We start from the raw sequence: 22098 nt of genomic DNA, 5'->3' as shown, positions 1-22098 counted from the left end.
GGAGGAGGTAATCCCTCCCCTTGAGCATAGCCCGTGTGCAGTGTTGCCATATCTTAATATCTTAATTATAAGCGACTTTGGACTTGTTTTTCTGTAAAGTTGCTTGTAGTTGCGGTTTTTGGGGCTTGTTTCCTAATGTTCAAACCAGGGTTACATTTTCAAAATCCCATGTTTGGGCTTGTTTCCAAATGTTTAAACCAGGGTTACATTTTCAAGTTAAGGAACCCCCCCATTTTTACATATTTGTCTGCAGTCTGCAGACCCCCATCTGAAATGCCAGGAACCCGATACAAGATTTGTATAATGTATTTATTATATATGTATAATGTATTTACATACATGTAATGGCTAACATGTTTTGGGCTTGTTTTCACCTGGTTGTCTTGTTTCTCTCACACAATATGGCAACACTGCCCTTGAGCCAGAGGCCCCTGTACCGCGGCTGCAGAAACCCCGTGCAGTCAGTGAGACTCTGAGAGAGCTCGCGACGTTACGTCTTCGCCATTTTGCCTCACCAAACGAACGGGAGTAAAGGAAGGCAGCACCGGTGTTCAGTACAGCAGCTTTCTTCCCTTTTTCTTTTTTTGAAGCAGCTTGCTTGGACAACGCGAATTGGCATCGTCGTGTGCATTACAGCATCTTCGCATGGTGAGTGTTTCTTTTAAGCCTTTGCCGAGGGACTCGGTTAATCAACAATAAACCAAAACGATACAACGCGGCTAGCTAACGTTAGCATGACCATAAAGGCTTGTTTGCTGCTCGTCCCCCCAGCCGGCATTTTGAAAACCGTCCCGCTTTTTTCCCCTCGTTGTTGTAACGTTAACGTGTTCCGCCTGCGTGATATTTACATTATACACGTTATGACTCGTATTAGTAGCATAATAAGACTACGCGATGGATGCTTGTTATTATCATTGACGGTCGCTAGCCGACGTTAGCTTCCACCTCCGCACGCCGAGGGTTGCCGTGGTGGGGCCTGTTCAGTGCTCATCCACGACACACGAGCTAAGGCAAAGGGTGGTTAGCATGCAGAGGTGTGGTGTCCACGGATCATAAATTATACCTCGATTAATCCATATGATAAGAGGTTTAAGTTGGTAAACTCATGTATCGTCAAATCGTCGGTTTTGCATGTTTCACACAATCGGACTTAGACCTTGGATGACCAGAGTATTTCAGTGTGGGCTACCTCAAAGACTCTTGCATCGTCCAGGTCAGTGGCGCCAATCTGCACACTTTTGTTGTGCAGGCTGCTTATCTGTTGTGGGACCCCCCCTCTCTGCTTTGTGATCTGTTTTATTTATTTGCCTCTAATCTAAAGTTCCCACGTCTCTCTAATCTCAACACACACAGATGTCTGACGACATGGCTACGGATCATGTTAACGGGAACGGGGGCACAGAGGGAGAGGAACAGGATGAACAACCGATGGAGACGTCCGAGGCCGCCGTCAGCGCCGTGGTAGCCCACTCGGAGCACTTCGAGACCTTGTTGGAGGCCGGGCTGCCCCAGAAGGTCGCTGAGAAGCTAGACGAGATCTATGTTGCAGGTAAAGAGCCATCTACGTTTCTAACGCAATCAGCCCAGTGTAACACAACACGTACAGTAAAACCCTAATGTGAAACTTGGTTCCATTTGTGCTCTCAGAGGTAATGATCACAGAGCTGAAGCTGCAACCCAGAACTTATTTTAACTCTACTGTATTGTAGAGCAGACAAAGGGTTTCCAAACTTCACAGGTAGCAACCAACGCCCTCCAGAATGATCATATTTGATCTGGTGGGAATGTGTAATATTCGACCATTTGGTATTTAAAAAACCTGTCTTAAACGTACTAATTTCATTATTATAACTTAAGATACCCTTGCAGATACCCTTGCAGATACCCTGTGCAGATACCCTGTATAGTGTGTACACTTATGCTGTCTGTCGATTTGTTTGCTGTGTTGACTGTTGAGTAAGAAAATAATTGGGGGGGGGGGTTGGAACCACTGTTGTGCAGAGTTTGTGAATGCAATAGGTTAACTAGCATATCTGCATGGAGGAGGGGGGATTTCTAGTGACTTCCATTGATACATTTACACCCTTGTGTCTGGTAGGCCACCTTCTGGTTGCCTAGCTTGTTAGTGTGCAATATCTCCCTGACCAAAGCAGAGTTGGCATCTGGTGGTAAAAAGTAAACTTGTAGAATACATGGTTTCCAATCCTAGGCAGGGCATGAAAGTTACAGATTGCAAATAGATTGGTGCAATGCATTAAAGTCTGTTTGTTTAAACTTTAAAGCTTCTTAAAAGCACTGGGGGTGTTACTGTATTCACAGATGGCATCTGTTCTTTGACGCTGCATGTTGATCATTATCTCTCCCTGGCAGTGATTAAAACCTGCCACAGTTTTAAGGTGGTCTGTCTTTTCTAACGTTAATTATCACTATCAGGCCATTGTCATTCATATGAATTAGTTTCACTTTAGTGAAAGGGTGGGTGTTGTCTTTAGTAGGGTTCAAGGGGGTTGCAAGACCAGCTGGCATCAAGACCGGATCAGTAGAATGTCGAGAACAATAGAAGTGATTGTGTGACTGATGCAGATGGTAGGAACTTGTTAAACGGGACTAGACTGCAATGTGTACGGCGTCGGCTAGCTCAAAGTATGTTCAGGTGTTAAGGTTTAATGCATTGATTCTAGGTTTGGGGTAGAGGTGCTCTCAAACCCACATCAAAACGGTTCCTGTGTGTGGGGAGAATGTTTAGGCCTGTTACAAATGTACAAAACAATATCTATATATCTATCTCAATCAGACTTTTATAACACTTAAACTGTATAAAAGATTGGTTCCTGGACCGCAGTCGAGCGGTCCAGGCAGCATGTCGTGGGTTTGATCCCAACGACTTTGCTGCATGTCCCCCCACATCTCCTGTCGTAATACTGTCAAAATCTATTAAAGGCACAAAAAAAGATCGGTTTCTCCAGATCGGGTAAATTACTGATTGAGTCATTTTGAGTGAAAATCGTCCGATCACCAATGGGTGGCAGATCGATTGGAGTGCCTAACCTCTAGTTTGGGGTCACACATTAGCTTCTCCTGTACAAACTGATGTTATTGGTAGTCGACATGATTGGCTTTTTGTGTTAATACTGTATGTACCCCACTGCTGATGGATTTTCATCAATATTAAAGTTGATCAAGAACGGCTTTATTTCTCACTTAATGCATGTCTGACCTGTCAGACAGCAGAACTGTAATAATGTAATGCAGCGGAGATGTATGCAATGGCAAATTGTGAGTCTGGTTAGTATGGATATTACAAACGGTGAAACATTGAACCCCCCCCCCTGTCTTTATCCCGGGTACCTTTTTAAAGCAGACCCTAGCTATTGCTAATCTAATTTGTATGTGCAGTCTTTGCTGCAGGCCAAGTATGTTAAGAATGGTGTGTGTGTATAATGGCAAGGATACGTGCGTCGTGCAATAGACCTGGGATATTATTATATACGAACTTTTGATGCTCATATATAAAATGTATTGGCAGATTAGTGGTATGAAATAGCTGTATGAAGTAAATTAAATGTTCTTCCTCTATTACTACTTAAAACGAATTGAAAGTCATGATTTATTTAACACATTATGTGATGAAAGTAGGACATTAATCTGGATATCTGATCTGAAAAAAAAACTGGTAAACTGTGGACTGTATTGTAATTCAACCCTAGTCGCTGGTAGTAGTAGTAGCACAGATTAAACCAATAACTGACTTGGAGATCAATTAGGATTTCAGAACAATACATTCAATGATCTTGTGACCAAAGATAGATTTTGCCAAATGTCTTATAATTAAATTAAAGCCAATATTCAAAGCATCATCATTAGGTTATCGGTCTCTCTGCCATGGTCTTGTAATGAAAGCATGTATTTGTCCCCATTGGTCTGTAGAGTTGTGTATTTATACTTACTGTTTCACATTCTATCCCTAGGACTGGTAGCACATAGTGACCTAGATGAGAGGGCGATTGAAGCTTTGAAAGAATTCAACGAGGAGGGAGCTCTACAAGTCTTGGTCCAATTCAAAGAGAGTGACCTGTCGCACGTGCAAGTAAGTTGGTCATGGAGTTGAAGCTTGTGTTTAGGGGTGTGAAATTGGTAACACTATAAATGGTCTACTGAATGTATCAAATAACATTTAGTAATGGGTAATGCATAGAACCGTTTAAGGTTGTTTAAAATTCATCCGTTTTGGAATGTTTGTTGCGCATAACATGAAATTTGTCTCTCCTGTGTAAAACATCTGAAAGGATATGGCCACAGTGTCATTTAAAAATGTGCTTATTGTCAACACTAGACCTGTGCCTGTCGGCCTTCTGCCTACTTGGGAACGATGCAAGTTGGGAACCTAGTATGCAATACCTGTCATATTAACCGTCTGTCTCCATATATGGAAATCTGTCATAGCACCAGTTTTTACCGTCTGTCCATTTATGGAGATCGATATCAATCTTGCCAAAACAATATCCCACATTATTCAATGTAACTCCATTGTTGTATGAAATGTTAGGAGTGTCTGAGCTGTACTATTCAGTATTGCTTTGGTCAGCATAATTCGTCATTGTGATTAACGTCAACATTATTCTAACATTATCAACTTATTTGCCCAATTTGAATGCAATGATGAATTATACTGATCAAAGCACACACACAGTTTTGCTCTGGGACTTGTTTGAACCATTTTTGTACAAACAATGACTTCCAGATATCAGCTGTATTTGGTTTGGCAAGATAGATCTTGTAAGTAGGAGGGAGGAAATGGTCCATATACTATACTCGGGCTTTTAACAATATAAAGGGAGTGTATATATATATATATACTTATTTTTGTATTTATAAACGGGGCGTTGATTTTTCAATACGTTATCTCATGTTTGATATCCATACGTTATCTCATGTTTGATATCCATGCTTTTTCTTAACAGAACAAAAGTGCTTTTCTCTGTGGCGTAATGAAGACTTACAGACAGAGAGAGAAACAAGGGACCAAAGTTTCAGACTCCACCAAGGGACCAGATGAGAGTAAGATCAAAGAGCTCCTAGACAGAACCAACTACACACTAGATGTCACCACGGGACAGAGGAAGTATGGCGGCCCTCCGCCAGAGTCTGTGCACTCGGGTGCTCAGCCCACCATCGGAACAGAGGTACCATCTTCACTTAAAACCTTTAGACTTGGTTGACCCCAAGTGCTCTATACTAGACGTTGTAATGTTTCCCTCTACACCAAATATCTTCGCCGGAAATATGTGATCTACAATTAAGAAGGGTAAATGTCATTAGTTCCTCTATTTTTGACTGATTACACATTTCTCCTCAGATTTTTGTTGGCAAGATTCCTCGTGATCTGTTTGAAGATGAGCTGGTGCCCCTGTTTGAGAAGGCCGGTCCCATCTGGGACCTGAGGCTAATGATGGACCCTCTCAGTGGTTTGAACAGGGGCTACGCCTTTGTCACTTTTTGCGCAAAAGAATCCGCCCAGGAGGCTGTCAAATTGGTGAGTGTTTGTTTTACCCCAAAATAGTGAAAGCGGCACAATATCTACAAGCTTGCTGTGTTATGAAACGTGAGCTTGTAGATCTTCTATTTTTGACCCCCCCCCCCCCCCACCGACAAAATAAAATAAAATGGGAACAGCAGGTTAAAATTGGTTACCTGTTTTTGTTCATTCCACAGTGTAATAACCACGAAATTCGACCCGGCAAGCACATTGGAGTGTGCATATCTGTAGCCAATAACCGGCTTTTTGTGGGTTCCATCCCCAAAAGTAAAACAAAGGAACAGATTGTTGAAGAGTTTAGTAAAGTCACAGGTGAGTCACCTTTCCACTAGTAAAATGGAAGTGTAATGAAACTATTACCTTGACTTGCATACATTTTCCTGTGTGTGGCCTGGGTATATTCTTATGTACTTCGATATACCATTTTATAATGGTTTAAGGCTCCTTCAGAACGGCCAACTTGTAGGCTTGTAGGTCTGCTATTCTTGGACACAGTCACAGGACGAAGGTTTAATCAGGCTTTACTTTACTAAAAACTATTGTAAGAAAACCACTGGGGATCCGGTCACTCGGGAGAAAAGTAGACAATCCACAAACCTTTTAATATAAGACGCCCTATAGGCTTTTCTCTTCCATTTTACTCAAACGGCTATGTATTAGAATTATTGGTCATATATATATATACCAACTTTGTATCATGTACAAATCCTTTCCCCTCCCCACCCTTTCTTAAACACAGAGGGTCTCACTGATGTCATCCTTTACCACCAACCGGACGACAAGAAGAAGAACAGGGGCTTCTGTTTCCTGGAGTATGAAGACCACAAAACTGCAGCACAAGCTCGCCGCCGGCTGATGAGCGGCAAGGTTAAAGTTTGGGGCAACGTGGTGACCGTCGAATGGGCTGACCCCATCGAAGACCCTGACCCTGACGTCATGTCAAAGGTAGGTCATTGGTTTTTAGAACCGCTGGTTTAACCCATTCTGACCTGAGATCAGATTCTAAAAATGTCTTCTACATCCTGACAGTTTTCTGAAAAAGTTTCTTTGTCAGTCGTCCTTCGATTTTTCAAAAATGGCAGACCTACAAGCTCGTAGTGCGCCACTCGGTGGCGTGCTATGAGCTTGTAGATCTGCTATTTTTAAATATCTAAATCATAACATAATGCTAACACCAAAAGCGGTTCCCGCCCAAAATAGGTTAAAGTGTATGCAAAATGGGAGGTATTTTAATGTTTTTGAGCTGATCATTTTGTTGACTGGGCGTGAAAATGCCACCAGGTAAAACTGTGTGGCTGATTAAATCGCTGACTTGATTAAATCCAAGGATGCCTTATAATATGCAGCAGGAAGTACTGCGTTTAATTATTCATTTTACTGTACAATCCACAGGTCAGGGTTTTATTTGTGCGAAATCTTGCAAATGGAGTCACAGAAGAAATCCTGGAAAAGTCCTTTGGCGAGTTCGGCAAACTGGAGCGGGTGAAAAAGCTGAAAGATTACGCCTTCATCCACTATGAAGATAGAGATGGTGCAGTCAAGGTACGTCTATGTAGCAGTTCAGCAACTTATCGAAAATATATATATTTAATAATACAATGGTAAATTAAAACTTGTGTGGTTAGGTATCCATTTGTTGTCCTGCACAAAGCAGGAGTAGAACAATTAATGAGGCTCTTAACTCATTCAGGCCTGACGTCGAAATTAAAAAAAAAAGTTTTCTAAATCAATTTTCGGAAAGATTTGAGGCACATTTTAACAATTTTTCAAAAATAGCAGACCTACCGCGCTGATCTTGTAGATCTGCTATTTTTCAATAGCTAAATTATAACATAATGTATGTAACCACCAAAAGAGGTTCCCGCTCAAAATGGGTTAATCTGTGTATAAGTTAGAGCTGTTCCCCACTAAGAACTTTATTTGATCTTAATTGGATTCAGCAGTTAAATATTACAAATGGATTTATATAAGTATAGTTAATAACTTGATCTACATCAGCACTGACACACAGCAGTCAAGTGTCTTGAAAAGGTTTAAAATCAATAAATCTGTTCTCATATGCTAGTTGTCTGGCATAATTTCGGGAAAGACTGCGTGACTCAAAGAATTGACTGTTTCTGACAAATTAAAAATCTTTGACTTTAAGTGCCCAGACCTGCTATTCATGTCTTCACTTGGCTTGAAAAACAGCCATGCAGCTTAATTTTGCACCTCTGGGATGCTTATAAAAATGTACTTAATGTTCAATATTTCTTCTTCTTAGGGGTTGGACGGGATGAATGGGAAGGAATTGGAGGGAGAGTGCGTTGAGATTGTATTTGCCAAGCCGCCTGATCAAAAAAGGAAAGAACGCAAGGCACAGAGACAAGCAGCCAAAACCCAAATGTAAGAAAGTTCCATGCACGCTTTCATATTTTCTGTTAAATTCAAATGAATTTCCATGTCAGTCTTAAAGGACCACAGCCCATCTTCCTATGTAATATAATAATTGGTCCTCACTAATAGTCATTAAAAATGGCGCAATTTTTTTCCTACTCGGTCTGCGTCTCATAGGAGGGCTTTGGGCAGTTCAGAAACTGTCCTCCAGTGACATCGATGGGGAATACAAGCTAATAGAAACTGCAGGCTTTCTAGTCCTAGCAATGTGAAAATAGAAGCCATCGTTCTCACGATAATGAAAATCTAAACATTTTTGTAAAATAATCTTGTTTATAAATATATCTGCCTAATGATGGAGGACGGTTTCTAAACTGCCCACAGACTGAGTAAAACATTTTTTTTATCATGATTATTAGTGAGGACCTATTGTATGAAGATAGGTTGAAAAGTGTTGAAGTGGACCTTTAAAAAGTTGCAACGTGTCATGGTGCGTTTTGAGTTCGTCAGTTTTGCCTATAACTGCCAGGTTGAAAGTGGTTAAGACTTTGCATTCAGAGTTGTAACTTAAACTACTGTGTTTTTCCCCCCCACTACAGGTATGATGACTATTACTACTACGGGCCACCTCCACCCATGCCACCTCCTCCCAGAGGCCGGGGCAGAGGCGCCGCCGGTGGCCGGGGAGGCAGCTACGGCGCCTACGCGCCAGATTATGGCTACGGCGGCTACGACGACTACTATGACTACTACGGCTATGACTACCACAACTACCGCGGTGGCTACGAAGACCCCTACTATGGCTACGATGACTTCCAGGCCCCCAGCCGGGGCCGTGGGGGAGGAGGCAGAGGTGGCCCGCGTGGAGGGTCCTCGCCTGGCGGGAGGGGAGCACGCGGAGCGAGCGGCCCTCCTCGCGGTCGCGGTGGCTACTCTCCGCGAGGAGGCGGTCCCGGCGGCCCCAGCCGAGGAGTGAGGGGAGGAGGCAGAGGAGGCGTGCCGATGAGAGGAGGAGGAGGAGCCCGCGGCGGGGTACGTGGTGCTCGGGGTGGTGGCCGCGGTGGAAATGTAGGAGGGAAACGCAAAGCTGATGGTTACAGCCAGCCCGATTCCAAACGCCGGCAGACCAATAGTCAGAACTGGGGCTCGCAACCCATTGCTCAGCAGCCGCTGGGTGGCGATCATTCTGGTAACTATGGTTACAAATCTGACAACCAGGAATTCTATCAGGATTCTTTTGGGCAACAGTGGAAGTAGAGTGGTGCAAAATAGGGCTTTTTGATAAACGACAACAAAACCATTTTTTCTAGAGACTTTGATCTGATCGGGCCCTAAAAATTCCATACGGTTGCCTGTTTCTGTTTTTTTTTGTTTTTGTATTGTTTGTTCTCCCCAAAAAATTGGTGACATCTGGCAAGGTATCTTTTTGTACATATTTTAATCCGCTTGGACTCGCAACAAGTAGCTCACACTCCCTCCCAACTGCTTCTGGCGAACTGGTTTTATTTTATTTTATTCCTTTTTTTGTTTGTTTTTTAAGCTGGTCGATACGTTTTCCATAACAAAGTTTGAAGAAAAAAAAGAATTAGATTGCAGTCATGTGCTGGAGCTGTCTATTTGGCTTATAGCTTTATGTATGTTTTATAGTAATTATGGTTATCATGTTTTAAGTAGCCTACAGCAGCAAAGCTTAATGTCTCCTAAACATGTATTTAAAACAAATGAATCTACAATTTGTATTGTCAAAGTAAATGCGTGTCTTGTTATTGAAGAAAAAAAAAAAGGACCTCAGCAGTCCTATTTTTTGGCTTGACCTTTTGGCTTGTATCCTTTTGCTGTTTGTCTGCTCTAATAAACATTACACGCACACGTGTACAAAAAACCTCAAATTGTGTTGCAAATTCATGTTTCGGCAAATTCTTCTCTTCAAATTTCGTCTTCAAAATTTCTAAAGGCTCCTTGTGGAAGGAAAATGGACCAAAGGTTTGCCGGCATAATGTTGGCCACATGTTACAAATGTCACCTTGCATGCCATCAAATTTCCAGTTCACCTAATATAGTTGGCATTTCAAGAGTGCTTTTATGTATGTGTAGTTACATATTCCATCCTTTGAGTTTCTCTCATCCAAAACAAATCCCCATACTTGGTGAGATTAGTTTTCACAAATTGGTATTCCAAATTAAATTGTTATGTTAGGAAAGAGAAATTAGGAGAGCCTCCATACATGTCATTTTTTTAATTGACATTACCTACTGAAAAGCACAATTTGATCCAGATTTAAATTAGTTTGTTTTGACCCAGAAGGATCTATCTAACTGTTGAAGTCCTGGATACTAATCTTTGCATGTTTTAATTCCTGTGTAATGGTGGGAAAGTAATTGAAGTGCATGTCTTTGCTTGTGCTTGTGTAAACACTTTTTTTTGTTGCTTTGGTAGCAAAAATGGCTGCTTTAACATCTCACTCCCCCACCCTTACCCCATGTTTAATCACTGCTCTATTATCGTCTTAAGAAAAAAGCAGCAAGGTCTTTCTTGGCCTTGTCTTTAAACTAAGCCATTGTGATGTGCATGGCGTGTGGAGTTGTAGGTCGTGGAAGTCCCTGAGAATGCTTCAGTATATTTGGCTTCTGATGTAACGCATTTAAAAAAAAAAAAAAACTTTTTATTCGACAGGCTTTTCTCTACAGTTAATGCATCATGTTGTCTGTGGTTCTGTGCGCGTGAGAGACCAGTAGAAGTGTTTAGATGTCATTTGTCCCTTCCTGTTCTATTCTCTAACTGGCTCCTTTTGTTACCTGACTAGCAGGGAAAAGGGGGAGAGGCCGGTGCTGAAGTGTCACTATGAAGAGACTGACCAGTATATGGGGCTTACACACTGCAAAGCTGCCAATGGATTGGATGGAATGGTAAGGTCCACCTGACTGACAGCCTTGACTGAATGGTCCAATGGTATTTACAAATGACTGACAATACAGGTCATTTAAGGAGCCCAAACATAACATTAACACATTCACATGAAGATAACAAAATAGAAGAGCAAGAATAAAGTTTGAAGCTGCTTCCTTGCATAGTAAAGACACTGCCCCAATCTCCCTCTGTGCCCCCTTGTCTCATACAAGACGTAAATATACAAAATTACAGCAAGCTTTACTGGAAATGTTGCGCTTTTGGTCTATTTGCAGTGGCTCAGAGGAGCTTGATAAATTAATTGGTGGGGGATGTTTAATTGCATCTTTTAATGGAGGTCTGTAACTGCATCTTAATGGAATACATTTTTGAATTTGTTTTATAGGATTGCTGGCCTTAAGAAAGAAATCTGCAAATTTAGAGCAATGCTTCTCAAGTAGGGGGTCAGGTCAGTACTCAAAAGTGGGTCATGAGATGTTTTGGCCGATTTGCAGACAAACTCAAATACATGCATTTGTAATTTTGTATTATAAAATATATTTGCTCCTGATCTCGCTGTGGTTGTGAGACACCAGTTGAGAACTAACTGGTTATAAGGTTCCAGGAGAATCAATTGTTCTTTCAAGGACTTTGTCAAATTGATAAAGGGTTTGGTCTACTACCTCAGTCTAAGAGGAATTGCCTGGCTGTGTCTGAACTCCTCTCTTCAGAGAGATGCACATGCAACACCATCTGAATTCTTCTTCAGAGAGATTCACATGCAACACACCATCTGTACTCCTCTCGTCAGAGAGATGCACATGCAACACCAGAGCACTTGACTGATATTAGATGTGTGTACGCTGCTTGACTCTTGGCTTTACAAGTGCCGGCAGCCATATACATCGTGTAGCTTCATCTCATGAAATGAGCTTGCATAAAACAAGTCTTTGCTGTCTGAACCATGTTGAGCATATACGGTAGTTTTGCTGGGTTGTATAATAGTTTTAGAGGGGAAGTGTGACCTTTTTTATTTTTAACAATGCATTGTTGACTTAAACATATTCATGTCAGTAGAGGCATCGGTCTTCCTTGCTCTTTCCATTATGGTGAAAACAAGTCTTAATTAGTTTTTTTTGTACCCATCATTGTAATGATGTGTATGTATTTGAACAGTCTGCTTTGTGTCCCTTATTGTGAATAACATGATGGATGAAATGCAATGCCAACTACTGTGGATTCCTACACAGGTTTGTGGAAGCCTGGAAAACAATTGTGAATAATTTTCATTTGTAAGGGTTGGAAATTATGGAAAAAGAAGTTGAGCCCAAATGTGGTAAACATTGTATGTAGGCATTGACCTACTTTACATTTAATATATTGTACTGAGTAGTTGTAAGTAATTTTCAGTTCTATGAAGTAATATATAATAACGGCTTACAGAGGTGTTCATCCTATGTTGCATTGTGTACCAGCCAAAATTCTTTACAAATACTGAAAACAATCAATCTGCGGGAGGAGGGTAGTCTGATGCCGTGAAAAGGAAAATTAGGAAAATTGTTTTAATCCCTGATCCCATTAGGCATACCTTTCCAGGCGCTTAATGCAGAACAACACAAAACAAAACGGTAATTAATTTGATTAATTTGCTTTTCAATCTTGTAGGCTCCCTGCATACTTGTCAATATTTTGACAGGTCTGCCTACCTGCATTATGGCATTTGAGCATTTCTGCTTTCAACCCACTTTAATTTAAATCTGTTGTCAGTCACTCCATGAGTTACAGACCTATAAGGGCCCATTTGGTTACTAACTATGTAGCTTGTGGAATTCTGGAATCCCCTCCAGGATGCCATGGGGGACCACCCAGACCCCACATTGAGAACCACTGATCCAGTTCGCATTTTGTCACATTTTGTTCTTTCTCCATGGATTGTTAAAAGGAGAAGGACCTGAACGAGTTTGTGGGTTTTGTACTTTTCACTCTGCTTTATCACATTTCATTTGAAGAGATGTTATCAGTCAAAACATTATTTGTTTTTTGTTAATTTCTAACCAGTGTGTTTGCATTCTTGCAAATTGTTTTATACTGTACAGTGAGGAGAGTGTAAATTATTTTTCTAATAAAGTTATTGACTTTGATCAGTGTTGTGTGGTTCATTACAAAGGCAACAAAGTTATATATCCATTATAAATGTAGGTGCAGGTGTTAACAGCTGGAGGTAACAAGATTAATAATTTTACCCCCCACCCCCCTCTCAAATAAATGTAATAAACTACATTCACACATTCAAAAGTATTTCATAATATAAGAATCAAATAAATTGCATTAGGAAAAAGAAACGAGGGAAATGGCAGATAGGCTATACAAGATCACGACACGTCTCATTGCGATGGCTATTTAAGACGGCTCTGAACTGGCAGACACCATAAAATTCACCCATCCACCACAAATAACGTTATTTAGGCCCTTTGCCTATAGCCATTATTACATGGTGACAATAACATTATGATCCTTTTTTTGTTTTTACATAAAGCTATTGACTTTGGTAAGTGTGCTCTTAAATCAAATCAGTCAACGCAAAAACCACAACGATCGAGCCTGCCAATGTTTCACTGGTTTGTGTGGTGGACACGCTCTGAGGCTGAACGGGCTGAACCCTTAAGAGGTACAAATTCTACTCTATTTGTACAATGGTCAATGTCATGAGTTGACAAATTTAACAGTGTAGATTGGGGGTCGCCGACATTCCCAGAGATGGGCTAAAATCCCACCAAATGGTTTTCCGACCGTGTCCTATAGTAATAAATGCATATAGGCCTACAAATGGGGGGTATTATTTCCAGAGTAATCTGGTCCTTCATTGTCCTTGGTAAACTTGCAGCCAGCAGTCACCCCCCACCATCACACAATTCAATTCAAAGGGCTTTATTGGCATGAGAAAACATACATTTACATTGCCAAAGCAGAAAGAACAACAATACAGCAATACAATCAAAACAAAAATGATGTACTTTGAAGGTCAGAATCTTCAATAGATCAACTTCTATGTACCAATTAAGATCACCCGATGCAGGTATAGTGCAGGAATATACACAATGATTAGTCTTTAGGGTGGTTGTGTTCCATTTGATATCCTATCACAGCAACTCACAAATCTTGCTGCTGTGTTTGCACATTGTTGAACTTCGCCCAGCAGATATGGGAGTTTTTTGTCATTGTCAAGTTTTCAAAATCTTTCAAAAGCTTGCCTGTTATTATCTGTCAATATTGTGGACACATTTTATAACCAAATTCTTTAGTTTTAGGACTGCAAGTCTAATCAAATGCTGCATAATTATGGACCGTGAATCAAATGGCAAATAAATAATGGGCCTGCCCTTCCTTGATATGAAAAGGAAAGGGGGGTTGAAAACCACTGTTCTAAATTGACCCGTTCATTCGAGTCTGTGCAACATAGTCTCTCGAGACAGACTGTTGACTAGCGTCGAACAACAAATTCAAAAGAAAAGGGCGCTGGCTTTTCTCTTTTCTTTTTTTGCCGATGGGTACCCAGATTGGTGTAACTCTGACAAGTATTTCGTAGACATGGCTTAGAGTATATCTAAGAGACATGGTTGCTTGTTTCTCTCACAAACTGGCAACAACAGTGGACGTACGTCTCGCGGTGACGGACGGGTCGACGGGAAGTGACATATCGGGGGGATTATACTATGGGAAACATTCCATGATCCGTCTGTCAAAAGGAAAACATAAATGTCGACTAAAAGACTTTAAATGAAGCTTCAAAAACTAGATTTTGTAAATGTTGGTATTTCTAGGGGCACGTGTAGAGATGGCCGCTATCCATGCACGTGGATAATCATGTGTTTTATTATATGAAAAAGGAGCTACAATCAAATGCTTTCGAGCACAGTAAGTTTATGAACCAACCTTGTTTACTTCTTGTTGTTGTCGTTAGGCGAGCCGAGTTATTAAACTCACCGACTTGACAACTTTATCGTTGTCAATGTTGTGGGACTATTTCTGATTTTACAAAACGTTTAATTGGTTATGAACACAACATCAATCTTTGGACTTTGGCAAATGTTTTGTTACAGCTTTGTAACCACATGAACCCAACCCATATTCTTCTGAACATGTCAAAACTTAAATCGAGCAACGCCAAGCATTCTGCGAAAATGGAAGATGATGAATTGAATACGGAGGAGGAGGACCCCGATGGAAACAAGCTTTACAAGCATATGCTTTCTTAGGGTTTATATCCTCTTTAATAGCAGACCTTGCATTGAACTGCACTTTCCTGTGCTAATACTGTTAATAAAGTATTCAATCAATCAGCAAGCAAGCTATATCTATTTTGTAGGGAGTTATTAGGGAACATATAACGGACAATAGAGCTTCGGGGTCCCTTCATTTGATTCACTTAAAAAAAAAGGAATAACTATACTGGTTCTGAATGTTGGGTCCGGGGTCCTTGAGGGGGATCCCTCAATGCCCATGCAGCTAAATGATTAATAGTTAGGAACCAAAATGTACCAATTACTACCGTAGGTAGGGATTATGTGATTTATTTAGGTGTAGTTTGTCGAAATTATGGCTGGGAATACAGATAGCTCTGGTCCATAGCGTTAGGAAGGACATTGCGTCCTTGTAAAGCTAGAATACAGACATATTTCATGTGTAGGCCTGGAATGATGGCTGGAGTATAGACTACTACTGTATATACACATTGCATGTGTACGTTGTCCTACAGTGTGTTGTGTGTTCTGAAATTGATTGAATTAACTGTATTAACAGTGTGCAAAATAGTACAATATGTAGTTATGTACTACAATTATACAATACTTCTAAAAGGATAACACAGTCCTTATAGGCCAGGGCTTGTTTCCATTGTGTCATATATATGATGTCTAGTACAGACATTTAATGTGTATTTTGTCCTACAGTGTACATTGAAATGATGTCTGGTGTACAGACATACTTCATGTGTACAGTGTACATTTAATGATGGCTGGTGTACTACAGAGTACAGTCATAGTTCATGTGTATTCTGTTTTACAGTGTACATTTAGTGATGGCTGGACTACAGACATATTGTGACAATCTGAAGCAGAGACTGAAGCTGGACGTCCTCAGAGAAATGTTCCGCCAATATCCTTTATTCTGCTTCCTACTGGTGTCCATGCTGTCCCTGACAGTGCTGCTAAACAGGTAGGATTATTATTCTGTTTCCTACTGGTGTTCATGCTGTCCCTGACAGTGCTGCTAAACAGGTAGGATTATTATTCTGTTTCCTACTGGTGTTCATGCTGTCCCTGACAGTGCTGCTAAACAGGTAGGATTATTAAACATTGTTGCTGTTGGGCAGAAACATCTTATTTTAGCATCATTTTTATTGAAGGACTGTCACAGGATAAGTTACAGTCAGTGATAGAAAATAACCCACTTTCAGACTCTTCAGACTCCATCGTGGCCCGTAGCATGTATTGTGATGTATTGCCATGCTTTTTGTTCTTGCTGAATGTAAATCGCTCTGGATTAAGAGTGTCTGCTAAATGCCTAAATTGTAATTCTAAACCCTTCTGGGGGGCAGGAGTGGCTCAGGGGGTAACAAGACTACTCGCCCCGTTTCTGTTTTCCTCCCAGAATTTTCCCCAGTGAGGGGTGGGAGAGGCTGGACAGCAGACGGATGGACTAACTAACTATAAACTTTCATGACAGCAGACAGCCTAAGTACAAATATAATTTATGAAAAGCTACTACAGTGAAGTCTGTTCACAGAAGTTGTTGTAGGATATGTGGGGATTATCTGACGAGGTACCAATTGAGGGGGCAAAACCTTACATATACTAAATAATACTAAATTGTTTATAGGTTCAATATAAGTCAAATAATATAGCCTTTCCACAGCAGTATCTTTTCATATTTTTCCAAAAAGAATACAAACAGCCAATAGCATATTACAAAGTTATCCCCCTCACTGGGGAAAATTCCGGGAGGAAAAACGGGCAAGCACCGGGGCGAGTAGTCCAGTATTCGCTCAGGGCCAGGGGTAGAGTGGCCGGTAGAGCAGCCGGATGTGAACCATGAGGTTCACAGTTCGATCCCGGCCTCCTCCAGACTAGAGTTGGTGTCGATGTGTGCTTGAGCAAGACTCTGAACCCCTAATTGCTCCCGATGTGCAGGTTGGTGCCTTGCATGGTTTCCTCTGCCATCAGTGTCACATTCACCCATCATGAATGCGTGAATGTAATGCACAATCTATGTAAAGCGCTTTGGATAACAGCACTATATAAATGCACCTTTTTCCATGTATTTTCTGGTTTTCTCTAGGAAAAAAATAAAATAAAATCACAAGACAAACAGAAACCCTCCCACCCAACCCCCTTTCCCCCAGAATGTGCAGTAAATAGAGTAAATAAGAAGGTACCAATACTACCAAGAATTTTCGCAAAAAGTGAAAAATAAAGAAAATACCAAAAAAGGGAAAAAACAAAACAGACACCAGTCAAAAGTGTATCAAAGGAGGTGACGGCATATACGATACGCCTGTTGGTCCAACATAATTTACACAGAAATTGCTTAACCCATACTGTTGTCAAGCTCTTGAGGGGCCACATTGATAGATAGATAGATAGATAGATAGATTTTATTTCAGTCCATAAAAGGAGTACATACAGAGTATATGCATTAAAATCCACTAATAACTATAGTGGTACCGAAAAGGTGAAGGCAGAAGCCGAGGCTTATTGCACCTACCCTTTTTGAACATAACTCAAGTTACACTAAGCAGAGAATATTGTCAGACATAGATTTAATTTAAACAAAACTATAAAGTTCTGACCAAAGATTGTGAGAAATCTAAGCCGGGCTTATATTTGTCCTATATTATGAAAAGGAAAAAAAAAACAAGTAATTTGTTGTGTGCCTTATACATAATTACTGCAGTGTCCACTAGATCATTTAGTTTTTGAGTTCATGAAAAGTGGGTTGGTTGGTTGGTGTAAGGTAGTCGCTTTGGTTAACTGAGCACGGGCTCCCTTACAGGAGACCGTTAGCCTGGCTTTTTGGCCAGACTCACTCATATCACACTGCCAATTGTTGTTTTTTTTGCCACTGGCAGATTCCCGTCTGGCCATTGCGAGGCTAAGGAGACTGACCACCTATCCACATATTTTCAGGAGGACATGATCTTTTTTGCCCAAGTCTCTAAGCTACTGCTGAAACAGGGCTAGATTCTGACTTCCATTGTTGCAAAATCAAACGTTTGGCCAGCACTGCAGTGTGCACATAGCCTGGCTCCAGCCCCTGAATCGCTAGCCACATAAAAAAATTATGTTCAGGCGATTTAGGGTCTGGTGACGCTCCCGAAGGAGGTCTCAGACTCGGTTGGAAATCCAACCGACGAATCAGCGTCGTTTCAACTCGATGACGTCAAACAACAGTGCCGTCCAGACACAAACAAACATGGCTGCCCCCACTGCGGTAACTCACGGCCGTATCAATCTGGCTATTAAATTGACGTATGATAAATAGTTTCTTTGAAGACACGAGAGGTTTTATAAACATCATCATCCGACATATTTTAACGCTTTTGTTTACATACTAGTAGCGCTCGTTGGCTGTGTTTGTTTGGTTAGCAAACGGGTTAGCCATAGCCACATGATTGACACAATGCCATCTGCTTTCCTACTATTCTGATTGGTTGGTATGAACCAATCACCGAAGACTGCCTCTTTGGCAACGCCCATCCCAGAAACGGTTGTAGTAGGGAGGGCGTTCAGACGGAATAATGGAGTGAAACGAAATGAAAATTCAGGCTGAGTGTCAGGCTAGTGTGCACAAGGAGATGGAGAAACATCTTATCTATCTCCATATTACTTTTGTGTTTTTTTGTAAAGTAACGATACTACTTGATCAGACTATTACTACAGCGCCACTCAAAAGTAGCAGATCTGCAAGCTCAAACCATTTCGAGCTTGCGGGTCTACTGCTTTTGATATTTTTCAATTTGAATCAGGAAAAATAAAAAATCTGCCTAACGATGATGTCACATTTGGACGGGTTTCTGAACTGCCCACAGCCCTCCTATGAGACACAGACCAAGTAGAAACCAATTGTGCTATTTTATCATAAACATTAGTGAGGACCAATTATATGAATCATATTCACCATTGAAAAGTGTTGAAGTGGTCTCACACACACACACACACACACACACACACACACACACACACACACACACACACACACACACACACACACACACCCTGTGTCTGGAGAAGTGCTCTCTGTGTCTCTCTGGCTGAGCACACCTGTTACAAGAAGCTCTGGGCTTAGTTTAGTTTAGTTTAGTTTCTGTAATACTTTTTCCATTACTCATTATTTTTGGTTTGGTAGGTTTTAGTTTTGTTTTATCCAGCGGGATGCAAATCAGGTTTCCACTTGATAGCAACGATGTACTTCCATCGCATACCCTAATTGTAAAACCTTTGGTCATTTTATCGTCTATGTGAACACCCAGACAGTTTTTTATTTGATTGATTCAATATTTAGATATTTGAAGGGCAGCCTCCTTCCTATACAAACCCATTGTAACTTCAAACTCCATTTTAACCATGGAAAATATGAATAATGAATATCAAATATCTAATTACTGAATCAAGTAACTTAAAAACTGTCTGGGGTATTCACTTCACATACGCCTGAGAAGACGATAAAATGACTTTGACTTTGGCTGAGTCCTTGGTCTTATCTTTTTTCCCTGTACAATAAACCTCTTTGCCGAAAATTGCCGATCTACAAGCTTGAGATTGTAGGGGCTACTAATCCCCCCAAAAATATGGATGTGAGTGTTCAGGTGTCAAAATAGAAATCACCCCTGTGTGAAGTGAGGGGCGCTCTTATCATCATACGTCATCATACATCATCTCATACTGGCCTATCATTAGTCTTTTAATGTTTGTGTTTACACAAACACTCAAAACTGGCAATTAATTATCAATGGCATTTGTCAGACTGGTCTTGCTTCTCTGTGCTCATGTGCAGGTATGTTCATATCCTGATGGTGTTCTGGTCGTTCCTGGCGGGCCTGGTTACTTTCTATTGCTCCATTGGACCGGAAACTCTCCTCCCAAACATCTTCTTCACCATGAAGCCAAGGAACACGGTAAGAACAACACAAACCGTGTTAGTAATGGTTATTACTAATTGTTGTGTCTTTATGAATGTGATACTGGTTATTACTATTATTGTGTTCATAACGATTTGTTTTAGACAATGGTTATGTAATTCTTGCATCTTCATGACGATGATGAGTTTGCGATAATGGTTCTTTCACTAGTCGGAAGAAACGCACCATTGGGAAGGTTTAAGGGATTTATTGACGGTAAAGAAATGAATGAATGAATGAAATTGGGTGTGTAGGTTCCATGGGAGGTCGTCGACCCTGAGGTCGTATGGCGTTTGTCTTACGGCGCGCATGGACGGTCACCCCCCAGCAGGAACCTGAGAAATGGTGGGAGGGGGAGAAAGTAGGAGAGAAGAGAGTTTTGTTTTAATCGTTTGTTCCGCTTTAGCAGAGTGAATGTAGTAGTTTTAGTACCTTTAAGCTCCTTTGGGGGGAGCAGGAAATGAGCTACTATGGAGGTGCAAGGGGTGGGATGCAAGAAGCCTGTAGGATAATGACTAGTGTGCGACGCAGTGAGGCGGGCGAAACGTGGAGGATTCTGGGTGGCACTGGTCAGGTATAAATAGGGACAGGTAGAGTGGTGTGGAGAGTGGCGTGAAGGGCAGGGTCAATGTGTTTTTCTCCACCTCCTGAACATCTGTTGTTCCAACTCCATTTGTGGCAGCAGTGGCTCAGGGGTAGAGTGAGCGGTGGTTTCCTCTGTCATCGGTGTATGAATGTGTGAGTGTGTGAATGGGTGAATGTAATGTAAAGCACCTTGGATAAAGGCGCTAAAATGCACTAATTACCATTTATTTACCATTTCTTACTAATTCTTTTTTCTTTAGCAACCAGACCAGCAGGAGCTGTTCCCTCAGGGACACAGTTGTGCTGTGTGTGGGAAGGTCAAGTGTAAACGACACAGGTACATTGCTCCATACACAACATACAGTATAGTATACAGTATGCTAGTTGGTGCCCTACAAAGCCAACTGAGATATCGGCAAATGAGTGATGTTTTATGATTTTATATACCGGTACACCATTTACCAATTTATCTGTTCTTGAAGTAATTGTTTATCCCCCAAAATCACAAAGGCTAATTTGATCTTTGGGATACACAAATAAGTCTTTGTGTCTGAAAACATAGTTACTGCAATTACTGGCTTAGTGGCAATGATTTTAGATATTTGAAAGCAGTACATGATTAAACATCAGTAAGTTCTTTAACTTATATTTAAGTTATTTGTCATATCTGCAGTCTGCAATTTTTGATTACAATGACTAAATGGCAAACAGAAATGTAAATTGTATTCAGGTACGTTGAACCCTACAACACTGGTTCTCAGATGACCGTGAAGTGTAACTGTATGGTCTTTCAAGACGTTTATAAATCCCCCAAAATAAAAATAAAAACAGTTCTTTGTCAAAAGTAATCAACAAACTATACAATAAAAACTGGTCAAACATTGGCCAAATTGTCAAATAAATTAAGGAGGCAAATAAGAGCAAACGAAAACCTTGTAGATCAGCTATGTTCACAATAGTTATCTGTGAACCGAGTCAAACAAAATGTAACGCCTCATCTCCTACAATTCCAATTGCTTGTCAGGGTGAGCGGTCCCAGTTCAAATATGATTATTTTGGGGGTCCCTAGTTAAATTATGATTATTTTGGGTGGGGTCACAGGCTCACAGCCTGAAAAGGTTGAGAACCACTGCCCTACAACAGCACTGGTTTTCAAACCTTCATTTCAAGGACCCCCAGCCCCAGTTTGTTATTCCTTACAGACCTGTATCATGGACCCCAGGAAGACATACAGTACACTAGTGGTATTGGCTTGACCACACAAGTAACATAAGCATAAACTGGATCTCCAACATTATGCTTATTCATTTGTGCACTATTTCTGTAAAAGAGTACTTATTGCTGATGACTTGTTAAAAGAAAATGTCATGCATTCTTAATATTATTGTCAACTTTGATTGTGATACCACATTTTGTTCAATACTATCCTGCTTATTCTAACTGGGTGCCTTACATGGTAATGCATGTTTCCATGTAATCATGTTAGACTGACTATAGAACCACTAGAGTCTAATCAGCTCAAAGGATTAGATATAATTA

At 40.8% G+C, this 22098-nt stretch overlaps 2 protein-coding genes across 10 annotated transcripts in view; both read left to right on the top strand.

The window, feature by feature from the left end:
• Positions 1-473: 473 nt before the first annotated feature.
• Positions 474-12940, top strand: LOC308334785 (heterogeneous nuclear ribonucleoprotein Q-like). 2 transcript variants are annotated; one of them, XR_013965924.1, is made up of 11 exons: positions 474-648; positions 1354-1549; positions 3969-4087; positions 4962-5183; positions 5357-5533; positions 5713-5848; positions 6276-6481; positions 6929-7078; positions 7800-7921; positions 8512-10819; positions 11206-12940. XR_013965924.1 is itself a non-coding variant. In XM_080791605.1 (10 exons), the coding sequence occupies exons 1-10, from the start codon at positions 646-648 to the stop codon at positions 9167-9169; spliced, it is 1989 nt and encodes a 662-aa protein (XP_080647731.1). In that variant the 5' UTR covers positions 474-645; the 3' UTR covers positions 9170-12940. The 2 variants fall into 2 exon arrangements, 1 of the variants encoding a protein (XP_080647731.1); XM_080791605.1 differs by having other exon boundaries at positions 8512-12940.
• A 1555-nt stretch (positions 12941-14495) lies between these two features.
• Positions 14496-22098, top strand: part of LOC308334253 (sorting nexin-14-like) — a 35820-nt gene continuing 28217 nt past the window's right edge. For 4 of the 8 annotated variants that reach the window (XM_080790899.1, XM_080790897.1, XM_080790898.1 and 1 more), the window contains exons 1-4: positions 14497-14714; positions 15864-16013; positions 19851-19971; positions 20820-20896. In XM_080790899.1, the coding sequence (XP_080647025.1) occupies positions 15877-16013; positions 19851-19971; positions 20820-20896 (335 nt within the window). In that variant the 5' untranslated portion in view covers positions 14497-14714; positions 15864-15876. Of the gene's footprint in view, positions 14715-15863; positions 16014-16113; positions 16138-19850; positions 19972-20819; positions 20897-22098 lie in introns of those variants that run through there. The other 4 variants (XR_013965870.1, XM_080790896.1, XM_080790895.1 and 1 more) reach the window with 2 other exon arrangements.

This window comes from Protomyctophum bolini, assembly GCF_963924005.1.
Source record: "Protomyctophum bolini genome assembly, chromosome: 19".
NCBI classification, from domain to species: domain Eukaryota; kingdom Metazoa; phylum Chordata; class Actinopteri; order Myctophiformes; family Myctophidae; genus Protomyctophum; species Protomyctophum bolini.
This window is presented reverse-complemented; position numbering and strand designations above follow the sequence as displayed.

Coding starts and splice junctions, on each gene's coding strand:
- LOC308334785 (XM_080791605.1), top strand. Junction 5,184..5,356: donor AGCCCACCATCGGAACAGAG/GTACCATCTTCA, acceptor ATTTCTCCTCAG/ATTTTTGTTGGCAAGATTCC. Junction 6,482..6,928: donor ACCCTGACGTCATGTCAAAG/GTAGGTCATTGG, acceptor TACAATCCACAG/GTCAGGGTTTTATTTGTGCG.